Genomic DNA, 14,088 nt, shown 5'->3' on the forward strand with positions numbered 1-14,088 from the left:
GGAAAATTAGGAATAAAAGAAAGGGAAAGGACCAGATTGCAGTGAGCGAATGAAATGGAGGGACCAAAAAAATAAATATCCCCGCCTTCCAAAACGCGTCACTTTGTGCGGGACTGAATTAAAATAAAAGAAAAATCATAGAGTAAATATTAAAAATAAAAATAAACTGAATTAAAAAGATAGAAAATACGGATGAACTGAATATGAAATTTCCATTAATAAAAAACATGCGGATCTTCTGGATGGGTCGGGTCAATGCGCGGGTTAAGGCTAAAAATGACATTGTATTGGTGCCTGAAAGCCTTGTCCAAAACGGCGTCGTTTTGAAGGCCTATTTAAAGTAAAATTTTTTAGAAAAAAAACTCATTTCAGCCTGTTTCCAAAAAAAACTTGCCCTCCCCTCTTTATTTTCTCTGAAAAATCCTCTTGGCCGACCTGAATCCGCCCAATCACCGCGGTGCCGACCACCGGTAGCCAACAGAGAGGTGGCTCTATAATTAGGATACCTCTACCTCTCAATCTTAAGAATGGTCAATGGGTTGGAGTTGCTTCCTGTTGCATTTTTGTCAATGATGATGCTTCCATTGTAGAAATTCTGGACAAACCAGTCCAAATGGATCTGTCATTCGAGATAGAAGTCTTCCACGTGTCGATGCGAGTAGTTGGTTGTTTGGCAAAAACCAGCCCATAACGAAGGATGATTATTAAAGATATATTCTAATGATTATTGTCATAATCTTATCTACTCTATAATTATTAAATACGTAAAATACAAACCGTCCATTTTTAATAGCCTCCACTTTGCCAACTCTCTCCTTCTTGGATTCTTCTTGGAAAGAACATCCATCACTCATCGTTGACCCCTAATTGTCGCCCCTAAGATCATATACTTACTTTTTCTAGTTTCTTTGCGAGTATTGGGCGATCTAGTTTCTGATTTTGAACACCAGATAGAGATATCCTTCTCCTTTCATACATCCTCATGTTGTCGTTACCTTTGACTTCTTCGTCCATTTCTAGAAAGAAATATGATGTTTTCTTGAGTTTTAGAGGTGAAGATACTCGCAAGAACTTCACGGGTCATCTTTATGAGGCTCTAAAGAGTAGTGGGATCGTCACCTTCAGGGATGATCCAAAGCTGGAGGCTGGCGAAGAGATCGCACCTGAACTCTGCAAAGCAATTCAGCAATCATGGTGCTCGGTAATTATTTTTTCAAAAGCCTATGCCTTTTCAGGATGGTGCTTGGAGGAGCTTGCTGAGATTGTTCAACAAAAAAATGCTAACGGACATAAAGTATTTCCAATTTTCTACGATGTGGATCCATCCGATTTAAGAAACCAAAAAGAAAAAGTTGAAGAAGCCTTTGCCAAACATAAAGAGAGGTACAAGGAAGATAAAGACAAGATCCAAAAGTGGCGAAATGCTTTGGCTGAAGTAGCTAAGATCAAAGGATGGCATTTACATAATGGGTAATTCTTTCTTTTCTTCTCTATTTCCTAATTTTAATGACTAAAAAATTGTTTTTTTCTAGATTGCATGTAATTTTTTATAATTTTGTGTTTAATTAAGAATTCTAACGAGCAAGTTGTGTTTTTTGATGCCATAATATATCTTACTGTCTTATTCTTACTTTTTTTTTTGCCTCCAACTATATTATATTTCATGATTCATTGAACTAAAAATGAAAAAGAGCATTTGAAAGAAACATTTTTTTATTTCATTGTAGGAATGAACCAGAGTTTGTTGGAGATATTGTTAAGAAGATATCAGCCAAATTATGTCAGACATATCCAATTGTTCGTGACGAGTTGGTTGGAATTAGCTTACCTTTGGAGGAGTTATATTCGAAAATAAACATTGGTGAAGATGATGTCTGCATTATAGGAATTTGCGGAATGAGTGGCATCGGTAAAACAACTCTTGCAAAGGTTGTTTACACTTAAATGTCACCACATTTTGAAGGTAAATGCTTTCTTGCTGATATTCGAGAAGTTTCAAACAAACATGGACTTGTTTCTTTACAAAAACAGCTTCTTTTTCAAATCTTGCCAAATGAATGCTTCAACTTTTTCAATGTTCATGAAGGGAATGCCATAATTAGCCGCAGGTTGTCTAGTGAAAAGGTTCTTGTTGTTCTTGATGATGTTGATAATTTACAACACTTGAAATACTTGGTTGGAAGGCGTGATTGGTTCAGTTTAGGGAGTAGGATCATTGTAACAACAAGAGATGAACATTTGCTCCGATCTTATCGAATTGATGATGTGTATAAGCCTACAACATTGAATCCCAACGATGCACTAAGGCTTTTCAATTTGAAAGCTTTTGATGGTGACACAATGTCGAAATATGATTTCATTGAGCTTTCTGAACATGTTGTACGTTATGCTGTGTTGGAAACATGATGGGCCGAAAATTTACTTTTTATTACACACTCAATATATTACAATACGAAGATTACAAATATTTTCTCAATGACTAGATAGTCTAGCTGCTGCTAGATTTTAACTCACTCAAGGTTTGCTAACCTTCTCACTCTCACTCACGTTGCTTCTCTTATTTTTTTTTCTTCTCATTTTTCTTTTATTACAACACAAGTTCAAGCCTCTATTTATAGGCTGATAAAGTGACAACAAATGTGGCTATTAATCCACTTAATTTCCAGCCACAAAACATCTCAATAATGGAGCACTTTGTATGGCTAAAATTTCAGCACTTTGCATGGCACAAAATTGCTCCACGTCTCATGCTTCTAGATTATGCTTGGAGTGGGTTTGATTTCTAACACTCCCCCTCAAACCCAACTTTCATACCGAGCTTCTCTTTGAATTTGTTGAATGTCTCCACTTTCAACGGCTTTGTGAAAATATCTGCCAGTTGATCTTCTGTCCTGCAATGGACCAACTCCACGTTTTTGTTTTTCACTTGCTCTCGGATAAAATGATACTTCGTATCGATGTGCTTACTTCGGCTATGCGACACCGGATTCCTGGCAAGTGATATAGCGGATTTGTTGTCAACGTAGATGGTAATTGGACCTTCATTTGAAACACCTATTTCTCCCAAAATATTCTTCAACCACATTGCTTGGCATGTACAAGTTGCTGCGGCCATATACTCTGCTTCACATGTTGAGAGAGCAATTGTTTGTTGCTTCTTTGACGACCATGAAAAAACTGCGGAACTGATGTGGAATGCATATCCGGAAGTGCTTTTCCGATCATCCAAGTCTCCCCCATAATCGCTATCTGAGTAGCCAACTAATTTTGAATCTTGTGAGTGGGTATAGAATAAACCATGGTTCATCGTACCTTTGATATATCTCAAAATTCTTTTTGCGGCAATTAAGTGGTCTTGCTTCGGCTTCTCCATGAATCTGCTCACCAATCCTACTGCATATGTAATATCTGGTCGTGTGATTGTCAAATACCTTAAACTTCCAACGAGACTTTTAAACAACGTCGGATTTATCGACTCCCTTGTCGAATCAACACTTAGCTTCATCCCTGGATCAGCTGGCGTGACTACTGGCTTGCAATCCTTCATTTTGAACTTGTTCAAAATCTGCTCCGCATACTTCTTTTGAGAGACAAAAATTCCATCTTGCATTTGTTTCACCTCGACTCCAAGAAAGTATGACATCTCACCGATATCTGTCATTTCAAATTCTTTAGTCATAGCTTTCTTGAAATCATCAGACATACCTGGATTGTTTCCGGTGAAGATCATGTCATCCACATATAGGCATACGATCATGATATCTCCATATCCATTCTTCTTTGTGTACAGGGTGTGCTCGTGCGGGCTTTTGATGAATCCATTTCTTCGGAAGTACTCGTCGATCCTTGTGTTCCATGCTCTTGGGGCTTGCTTCAATCCATACAAAGCTTTCTTCAATCGGTAGACTTTGTCCTCCTTTCCTTGTATGCTATATCCAGGTGGTTGTTCTATGTAGACTTCCTCCTCCAAGTAGCCATTCAGGAATGCAGACTTGACGTCCATCTGATAGATTTTCCATTTGTATTGTGCTGCGACCGCTATGAGAAGCCTAATTGTGTCTATTCTTGCTACTGGAGCAAATATTTCATCATAGTCCACTCCTTGTCTTTGCTTGTAGCCTTTGGCTACTAGTCTTGCCTTGTATTTCTCTACTTTTCCTTCTTTGTTGGTCTTCGTCTTGTACACCCACTTGACACCAATCAGGCTATGTCCTTCTGGCAGACTTGTTAGCTCCCACGTGTCATTCCTTCTTATTGCAGCAATCTCCTCGTCCATGGCCTTCTTCCATTTATTGTTTTCAATTGCTTCTTCGTATGTCACTGGATCACATTCTGTCATTAGACAGAATAGTGAATAATCGAACTGCGTCTCTACAGGTTCCGTAGAATTGTAGATGTCGTTGAAACTCCGTGTTCTTATGGGTGCTTCATCTGAGCTGCTGCTTCCGCTGCTGCTGGTTGGTGACGAAGGGGCTGTTGTACCAGGACTTTGATCATCGCCTTGTTCTTCTTGGTTGATGACATCATTGTTGTCTTCGTTGAAAAATAATCCTTCCACTTTCTTTTCTTCTTCACTCCATCTCCAGTAATCCGCTTCATCGAACTCGACATCTCTTGAGATAATCAATTTCTTAGTAAGAGGATTATAAAGTCTGTAGGCCTTACTTCTTTTGTCATAGCCTATAAAGATACACTTCTCTCCTCTATCGTCAAGCTTTTTCCTCTGTTGCTCAGGAACGTATGCATATGCAATGCATCCAAAAATTTTGAGGTGTCCAACTCTTGGCTTGTGATCGCTCCATGCTTCTTCTGGTGTCTTGTGTCTTACACTTTTTGTTGGACATTGATTCAACAGATAAATTGCGCATTCAACGGCTTCAGCCCAGAAAGTTCTCGGAAGGTGTTTACCTTTTATCATGCTTCTTGCCATATCCAGAATTGTCCGATTCTTCCTTTCTGCAACTCCGTTTTGTTGTGGAGTGCGTCTGGCTGTTAACTGATGAATGATTCCATGATCCTTGCAGAAACTTTCATAAAGCTTTGCAGTATACTCGCCTCCTCTATCGGATCTGAGTATCTTCAAATATCGACCACTCTGTTTTTCCACCATTGCTTTGAACTCCTTGAATTTTTCTAGGGCTTCCGATTTTGCTTTGAGAAAATAAACCCAACATTTTCTGCTATAATCATCAATAAAAGTTAGGTAGTACCTGTTTCCACCGAGTGATTCAATGTCGTACGGACCAGATATGTCGGTGTGTACAATTTCCAATGGTCTTCTAGCTCTTCGAGATTTTCCTACTTCAAATTTCTGCCTATGCTGCTTTCCTTTGACACAGGCTTCACACAGTTGATCTGGATGATTAATACTTGGTAATCCATTCACCATATTTGTCTTCGACAACAGCTTCAAGCCAGAAAATCTGAGATGTCCGTACCTTAAGTGCCACAACCATGATTCATTCTTCAGATCCGTCTTCATGCATTTTACTTCTCCAGACTCGATGTCGAGGGTGAAAAGACGATTTCGCGTCATATCAACTCGAACAACTAATTCTCCACTTTTGTTCCTGATGGCGAGTGAGCGGTCTTTCATATGAACTTCATATCCTTTTTCTAGAAGTTGACCAAGACTGATCAGGTTACTCTTCAAAGCTGGTACGTAGTAAACGTCTGAGATGTACTTCTTCTCTCCATTCCTTTGTGTTATAACAACCTTGCCCTTTCCTTTGATTTCTGCATGTGAGTTGTCTCCAAAAGTTATTTGTCCATGAACTGTTTCATTTAATTCTGTGAACAGCTCCTTTCTTCCACACATGTGGTTGCTTGCACCGTTGTCGAGATACCACACACTTCTCTTGCGATCTTCATTTTCTCCGTAAGTGAGAAAGACACTTGATTCCACTTTTTCGTTGCCTTCTGCTGCGACTGCTACATGGTTTCTTTCATCCACTTTGTGTGTTGATCTGCACTCGTAACTGAAATGTCCATACTTGTTACAGTTGTAGCATTGTACCTGAGATTTATTTTCTTGAAATCTGCCTCGGCCACGACCTCTAGATCCACGTCCACGGTTGGATGTTTGATAATCTTTATTTTCTTGATATCTCCCATATGATTGATTTCCACGTCCTCGTGATCCTCTTCCTCCTCTGTTTCCACCACGGTAGCCTCCACGGTATCCTCTGCGGTTTCCTCTTCCTTGGTTAAAGTTATTACTTGTTTCTCCGTCGTCGACGGACAACTTGCTATGCAAGGCTTGATCAAGATTTTCACTATCTTCATTTAGCTTCATCTTTTGCTCATGGGCTTGCAGAGAACCCACAAGTTCTTCGAGCGACATCTTTGACAAATCTTTTGATTCTTCGATGGCAACGACTACGTACTCGAATTTGCGTGTGAGTGACCGTAGAATTTTCTCCATCACTCTTACCTCGTCAAGAGTTTCTCCATTTCGTTTCATTTCATTTACCACCGATTTTACACGATTGGCATAGTCATCGATATTCTCGGAGCTCTTCATTTTTAACATTTCAAATTCAGCTCTAAGTGACTGAAGGCGTACCTTTTTAGCTTTTTCTACACCTTGAAATGATTTTTGCAAAATCTCCCATGCATTCTTCGCGTTCTTCACATCTGATATTTTCTCGAAGGTTGATTCATCCATACCTTGAAAGATACTATTCAAGGCCTTTTGATCCTTCTTTCGTGCTTCTCGTAACGCCTTCTTAGCGTCATTTGATAAAGCTGCTTCTGTAGCGGCATCTCCGGGCTCGATGTATCCTTTTTCAACGATCTCCCAACAATCTTGCGAACCGAGCAAAGCCTTCATTCGAATGCTCCAATTTCCATAATTTGTCTTCGTCAATTGTGGAACTTGAAGCTGAATTACGTCGCCCATATCGACTTGTTAGATGAACACCAAAGGTACTCCGAACTGGACACGAACCGGACACGAACCGAACTCCGAACCAAGCTCCGAACCGTAGCTCTGATGCCACTTGTTGGAAACGTGATGGGCCGAAAATTTACTTTTTATTACACACTCAATATATTACAATACGAAGATTACAAATATTTTCTCAATGACTAGATAGTCTAGCTGCTGCTAGATTTTAACTCACTCAAGGTTTGCTAACCTTCTCACTCTCACTCACGTTGCTTCTCTTATTTTTTTTTCTTCTCATTTTTCTTTTATTACAACACAAGTTCAAGCCTCTATTTATAGGCTAATAAAGTGACAACAAATGTGGCTATTAATCCACTTAATTTCCAGCCACAAAACATCTCAATAATGGAGCACTTTGTATGGCTAAAATTTCAGCACTTTGCATGGCACAAAATTGCTCCACGTCTCATGCTTCTAGATTATGCTTGGAGTGGGTTTGATTTCTAACATGCTGGTGGTCTCCCCTTAGCTCTTGAAGTTTTGGGTTCATTTTTGTGTGGTAGAGATATAGTTCAATGGAGAAGAGCAATCGAAAGACTTAAAGAAGATTCTAACAAAGAAATTCTTAACACACTAAGAATTAGCCTTGATGGATTGGAAGAAAAAGAGAAGAATATATCTTGATATAGCATGTTTTTTCAATGGGGAGAAGAAAGATTTGGTAATGAAAGTATTGCATGGTTGTGAGTTTTTTCCAGATATTGGAATCGATATTCTCATTAAAAAATCTCTCATAAAAGTTAGTGATGACAACCAATATTTACGGATACATGCCTTGTTGCAAGAAATGGGAAGAAAAATTGTTGAAGAAAAATGTGTTGGTGAACCTGGAAAACGTTGTAGATTGTGGAAGGAAAGGGATGTTCATCATGTCCTAACAAAAAACACGGTAAATCATTCAACAAAAATTATATACAAATTATCCTTTTTATCAATTTATGATGAAAATCCAAAGCTTAGTCTAATTGGTTTACGTATCGATCCTTAACTAACGTTGAGTAGCTTTAAGATAATTTCCATTTGTTGATTATAAATATTAATAATGAATTGTAATATAAGTGTTTAATTTTATTGAATTACTCTCATTAGAAAATATTTTATTTACTATATTTTGATCAAAAGATTTTGATAATATTGAACATGTATGTAAATTTCAAAAGTTTTATTGTACAATTTAGATAATTTATTTTGTCTTCTTATTGTCTATTCTTGATTACTTTTAGGCTACCGAAGTGATTGAAGGTATGATCATCGACAATTAAAGGTATGAAAACATACATATAAATTTATCAACATGTACTATTAATATTGTTATTATTTTTTATAAAAAAACCAATAAAAAACAACAACAACAAAATCTTGTGGCTTTGCTTAATAGAGTGGAAAGAAAATCTAAAGGATGGGAAACTTGAGTTGAAAGATGGAAAATTGAATAGAAAATATATTTCTCTCCTCACTATTGCTTGGTATTGCGAAAAGTGAGAAGGAAATAAAATAAAAAATTTAAAAATAAAATATCTCTCTCTCATTGCCTTCCTCCTCATTCCAATTTAGAATGATTTGTTTGTTTTTTTTTTACATTACAATGGAAATTGATCATCTATCGAGCAATTTATTGAATGTCTTTGTATATTTTGAAGCTCATTTTTGTTTTATTCATGGTTATTAGGGAATCGAGCAAGATGCTCAATTTGAGTGCCGATACCTTCTCAAAGATGAAAAACTTGAGACTGCTCAAAGTGCTTTGCCTATCAAACTGTGATTATCTTAAATATCTTTCTAATGAACTACGACTTTTAGATTGGACAGGATATCCGTTAAGATATTTACCTTCAAGCTTCCAACCAAACAACCTAGTTGCACTTCTTTTACCATATAGTCACATTAAACAACTATGGAAGGGAAATAAAGTAAGAATTAACTTATCTTATCCTTATGTTTTAGCTTATTTTAATATAAATGATTAAACTTTGATTAAGGTAAAAAACAAAAATGAGCATTATTATGTTTTCTCTTCTCTAATTTGTTATTATTTTCAACAGTTCTTGTATAAGTTGAAAATAATGAACCTCAAAGGGTCCCAAAACCTGATAAAGACACCAGACTTCACAACAGCATCAAATCTTGAAATTTTGATTTTGGAAGGTTGTACCAAATTAGTGGATGTTCATCCATCAATCGGAGTGCTTAAGAGCCTTAAACTTTTGAATTTAAGAGATTGTAAAAGTTTTAGGACTCTTTCGACCAAAATTGAAATGGAATCTCTTGAAACATTAATTCTTTCAGGCTGCTCAAGTCTTGTAAGGTTTCTAGAAATTGATGGGAAAATGAAACGTCTAAAAACTCTAGATCTTTCTGGTTGTTATAGAGTTGAAAATTTATCGGAGAATTTGCAGCAATCGAAGTTTTGATCAAATTTGTCTTCTCTTTTCAAGGTAATCCAAAGAAGAAGGATGACTCCCATGGCTCCAATGTTTCCTTTGTTGTCAGGTTTGAGTTCATTACAACGGCTAAATCTAAGGGACTGCAATCTTTGTGAAGGAGATATTCCACGTGATATTTCTGGTCTATCCTCTTTGAAACATCTTGATCTTAGTGGTAACAATTTTATCAGCATACCTGCATCTCTTACTGGACTCTCGAAGGTGTGGAAAATGTTCTCAATATAAAATTGTTCTCTCATATAAAATCAAAAGCTTACAAACTATTTATAGGCTATAGTTTACCATTTAAAACAACAAAAATTGAAAATATTAAAATCTAATAATAACCATAAACCAATGACTCTTGACCTTTCATTTTCCTAAACAAAAAACTACTAATTTAAACCCATTAAAAAAACAATATAACTCTTGACCTTTCAACTCTTGACCTTTCATTTACATGACTCTTAACTTTCATTTAAGTTTATTTAACAAAACTCCCCTGTAAACTTAAATGCTTCTGCCATCCTTCATACCGATTAATTTCTTGTAGTTGTCGAAGAGTATCATCGGTAGCGGTTTTGTAAAGATATCCGCGACTTGGTCCCGACTTGCCACGTGCACTAATTTCACACTTCCTTCCTTTACATGATCTCGGATGAAATGAAAACGAATGTCAATGTGTTTGCTTCTCTCATGATTCACTGGGTTCCTTGCCAACTCAATCGCTGATTTATTGTCAACTCGTATCTCAGTTGCACCAAGTTGTTGTTGCTCCAACTCACCCAACAAATTTCTGAGCCATATAGCGTGACACACACACCAAGATGCTGCCACATATTCAGCTTCACATGTCGATAGTGTCACGATTGGTTGCTTCTTTGAAAGCCAAGCAAATGCTGTGTTACCCATAAAGAACACATATCCCGATGTACTTTTCTGATCATCTAAGTCTCCGCACCAATCACTGTCGGAATACCCAATCAACTTGTAATCTTCCATATTTGAATAAAATAACCCGTGTGACACCGTTCCTTGAATAAACGCCTTCCAATGTGAATAAACCGGCTCCTCCATGAACCGACTTACAATGCCAACACTTAGCGAAATGTCAGGCCTTGTGCAAGTGAGATAGCGAAGGCTTCCCACCAAACTTCGGTATTTACTTGTGTCGACTCGTTCTCCTCCATCGAATTTCGAGAGTTTTACACCTGGTTCCATTGGTGTTGATACCGAGTTGCAATGTGTCATCTTGTACTTCTTCAAAATTTCCTTTGCATATGCCTCCTGTGACACAAAAATACCTGTCCTTTCTTGTCGAACCTCCAAACCAAGGAAAAATTTCATTAAACCCAAATCTGTCATCTCGAATTCTTGTGTCATTTTGCTCTTAAAATCCAGTATCATCTTACCATTGTTCCCCATAAAAATGAGGTCATCGACATAAAGAGCAACAAATAACATATTACCTCCATTCTTCTTCACGTAGAGGGCATGTTCATAAGGACATTGTTTGAACCCATTCTCCTTGAAGTATGTATCGATACGAGTATTCCATGCCCGCGGTGCTTGCTTCAACCCGTAAAGTGCCTTCTTTAATTTCAGCACCTTTTTCTCCTCTCCATTTTTCATGTACCCGGGTGGTTGTTCGATGTAGACTTCTTCTTCGAGCACACCATTCAAGAATGCCGACTTGACATCCATTTGAAATATTGGCCATTTAAATTGTGCCGCTTGTGCAATGAGCAGCCGGATTGTCTCCATTCTTACAACAGGAGCAAATACCTCATCATAATCGATCCCTCCTTTTGCTTATATCCCTTTGCAACAAGTCGCGCCTTGTACCGTTCTAACTCGCCTTGAGCATTCATCTTTCTTTTGAACACCCACTTCACACCAATGGGTTGACTTCCTTTCGGCAATTCTGTTAACTCCCATGTGTTGTTGCGGTCAATTGCTTTAATCTCCTCATCCATAGCAGTTTGCCACTTCTTGTCCCGTGCAGCCTCTTCAAAACTTATAATCTCGGAATCTGCCAAAAGACATACAATATGTACCTCATTTGTTGAATCATACAAATCTTGCAAACTTCGCATTTTTGGTTGTTGCGGTTTATCTTCATCATCGGTAGTTTCAGGATTTGTCGGTATGATTGTTGGTGTAGCGATTGATGATCCTCCATCTTTGGTGATAACCTCTGTTGAGTTATTCCAATCCCACTCGCTTGCTTCATTGAATCGTACATCACGACTTACCACAACCTTCTTACTTATCGGGTCGAGTTGCTTGTATCCTTTTGTTTTCTCATCATACCCAATAAAAATAAACATTTTGCTTTTGTCTTCGAGCTTCGTTCTTCGCTGATCTGGCACATGTGCATAGGCCTCACTACCGAATACTTTAAGATGAGAAATTGATGGTTTTTGCCCGCTCCAAGCTTCTTGTGGTGTTTGATCATCCAACTTCGCATGTGGACATCGATTTTGCACATAGATGGCACATTGCACGGCTTCCGCCCAAAATTCCTTCGGCATCTTCTTGCTCTTGAGCATTGATCGAACCATGTCGAGAATAGTCCGATTCTTCCTCTCGGCCACACCATTTTGTTGGGGAGAGTACGGTGCGGTTAGGAATCGTCTTATGCCTTGCTCCTCACAATACTCCATGAAAGCCGTCGAAGTATACTCACCACCTTTATCAGATCGTACAGATTTGATGTGTCTACCAGTTGTTTTTTCCACCATCACTTTGAACTTTTTGAACACCTCCAATGCCTCGGATTTTTCTTTAAGAAAATAAACCCAAGTTTTTCGTGAGAAATCATCGATAAAAGAAATGAAATACCTTTTACCGCTAAAAGATTCAGGGGTGATTGGTCCACATATGTCGGTATGAATCAATTCGAGAAGTTGCTTAGCCTGATATTCTGCCTTATTTTGAAACGAAGTTCTCGCATGCTTACTGAGCACACATTCTTCACAAAATTTTCCCTCATAGTCCATGTCTGGTAGCCCATGCACCAAATTCTTCTTTGCCAACTCGTTTAGACCACCATAATGTAGATGGCCAAAACAGAGATGCCATAGCAACGCCTTGTCTTCAACATCAACTCGCAAACATTTTCCTCGAACACTTCTCAGATTTAACCTGAACATGCGATTTCTCTCCATTTCAACTCGAGCGACCAAACACCCTTCCTTATCTTTCAAGTGTAACACCCGATCTTTCATAAGTACCGAATAACCTTTTTCCATGAGTTGCCCCATACTCAAAATGTTGCTCTTGAGGTCTGGTACGTAATACACATCATGGATTGACCCAATTAACCCATCATTTTGTAAATAACAAATGGTACCTTGGCCTTTTACCTCAACCTTCGACGCATCTCCAAATGACACATGTCCCGTTTCAACCTTTTGCATCTCTTTGAATAGGTGCTTGAGCCCACACATATGGTTGCTTGCACCCGTGTCAAGGTACCATACCATGTTGTTGTTGGTGTTGACTTCGTTGTGTGCCATCAAGAGAAAACCTTCTTTTGCCTCCTCATTTTCCGTGGTTAGGTTGGTTGTCTCTTCCACCTTTTTCGAGAAGCGACATTCTTTCGCGAAGTGTCCCGCCTTACCACAATTGTAACACTTATCAGAGTTACAATCCTTCGCATAGTGACCATATTTGCCACACTTGTAGCACTCGACATTGGAATAATTCGACCATCCGCCTCTTCCACGACCACGTCTTCTTCCCCACCAATTTTGTTGGTTTGAATGCTCCTTCTCTTCATAATTCCCTTCTTGACCATGACCTTTTCCACCACGACCATTTCCTCGATCTCCACGACCACGGCCTCTACCTCGAAAGCTTTGAGAATAGAGAACCTTTTCGTCTTTGATTGATGCCTTGGTTTGAAGTGCTTGCTCGAGTGTCTCCTCTTTCTTCTTCTTCTTACGTTGTTCATGTGCCTCGAGAGAACCGGCGAGTTCATCGACTCTAAGCGTTGCTAGATCTTTTGACTCTTCTATGGCACATACGACATTTTCGAAACTGTCAGTTAACGATCTCAAAATCTTCTCCACAACTCGTGCATCAGTTAACGCTTCTCCGTTTCGGTTGAGTTGGTTTACCACGGTTTGAACACGCGTGATGTAGTCGGAGACACCTTCTAATTCCTTCATCTTCATGCCTTCCAGCTCGCCACGAAGAGTTTGAAGTCGGACTTGTTTAACTCGGTCGGCTCCTTTGTACACCTTTGCTAAAATGTCCCACGCTTCTTTTGAAGTTGTCGCACTTGCAATCTTCTCAAAGCCCGACTCATCAACGGCTCGAAATAACATGTACAATGCCGCCTTATCTTTCGACCGCATTTCTTTCAACGCCTTGTTTTGAGCCGCCGTATATCCCGCAGTAGTTGTCGGTTCTACGAAACCTTCTTGGACCACTTCCCAACCATCTTGAGACCCGAGAAGAGCTTTCATTTGGATGCTCCAATTCTCATAGTTCACCTTTGTTAGTCGAGGCAATGGCACATTACTAGTCACACTCTCCATAGCTCAGATACCAAATTGTGGAAAATGTTCTCAATATAAAATTGTTCTCTCATATAAAATCAAAAGCTTACAAACTATTTATAGGCTATAGTTTACCATTTAAAACAACAAAAATTGAAAATATTAAAATCTAATAATAACCATAAACCAATGACTCTTGACCTTTCAT

The 14,088-nt window shown here is 38.6% G+C and overlaps 2 protein-coding genes and 1 long non-coding RNA gene across 3 annotated transcripts; all 3 read left to right on the forward strand.

The window, feature by feature from the left end:
- Positions 1–734: 734 nt before the first annotated feature.
- Positions 735–2,386, forward strand: LOC107962511 (TMV resistance protein N-like). The gene is made up of 2 exons (XM_016898929.2): positions 735–1,470; positions 1,728–2,386. Exons 1-2 carry the CDS (start codon positions 983–985, stop codon positions 1,942–1,944), a joined length of 705 nt encoding a protein of 234 aa, XP_016754418.1. The 5' UTR covers positions 735–982; the 3' UTR covers positions 1,945–2,386.
- LOC107954645 (TMV resistance protein N-like) lies at positions 1,945–2,406 on the forward strand. The gene has a single exon (XM_016890263.1). It carries the CDS (start codon positions 1,945–1,947, stop codon positions 2,404–2,406), a length of 462 nt encoding a protein of 153 aa, XP_016745752.1.
- A 4,997-nt stretch (positions 2,407–7,403) lies between these two features.
- Positions 7,404–9,756, forward strand: LOC107962521 (uncharacterized). The gene is made up of 4 exons (XR_001701659.2): positions 7,404–7,838; positions 8,173–8,213; positions 8,619–8,859; positions 9,385–9,756. It is a non-coding gene; the product is annotated as an uncharacterized lncRNA (long non-coding RNA).
- The last annotated feature ends 4,332 nt before the right edge of the window (positions 9,757–14,088 follow it).

Source organism: Gossypium hirsutum, chromosome A11 (assembly GCF_007990345.1).
Source record: "Gossypium hirsutum isolate 1008001.06 chromosome A11, Gossypium_hirsutum_v2.1, whole genome shotgun sequence".
NCBI classification, from domain to species: Eukaryota; Viridiplantae; Streptophyta; class Magnoliopsida; order Malvales; family Malvaceae; genus Gossypium; species Gossypium hirsutum.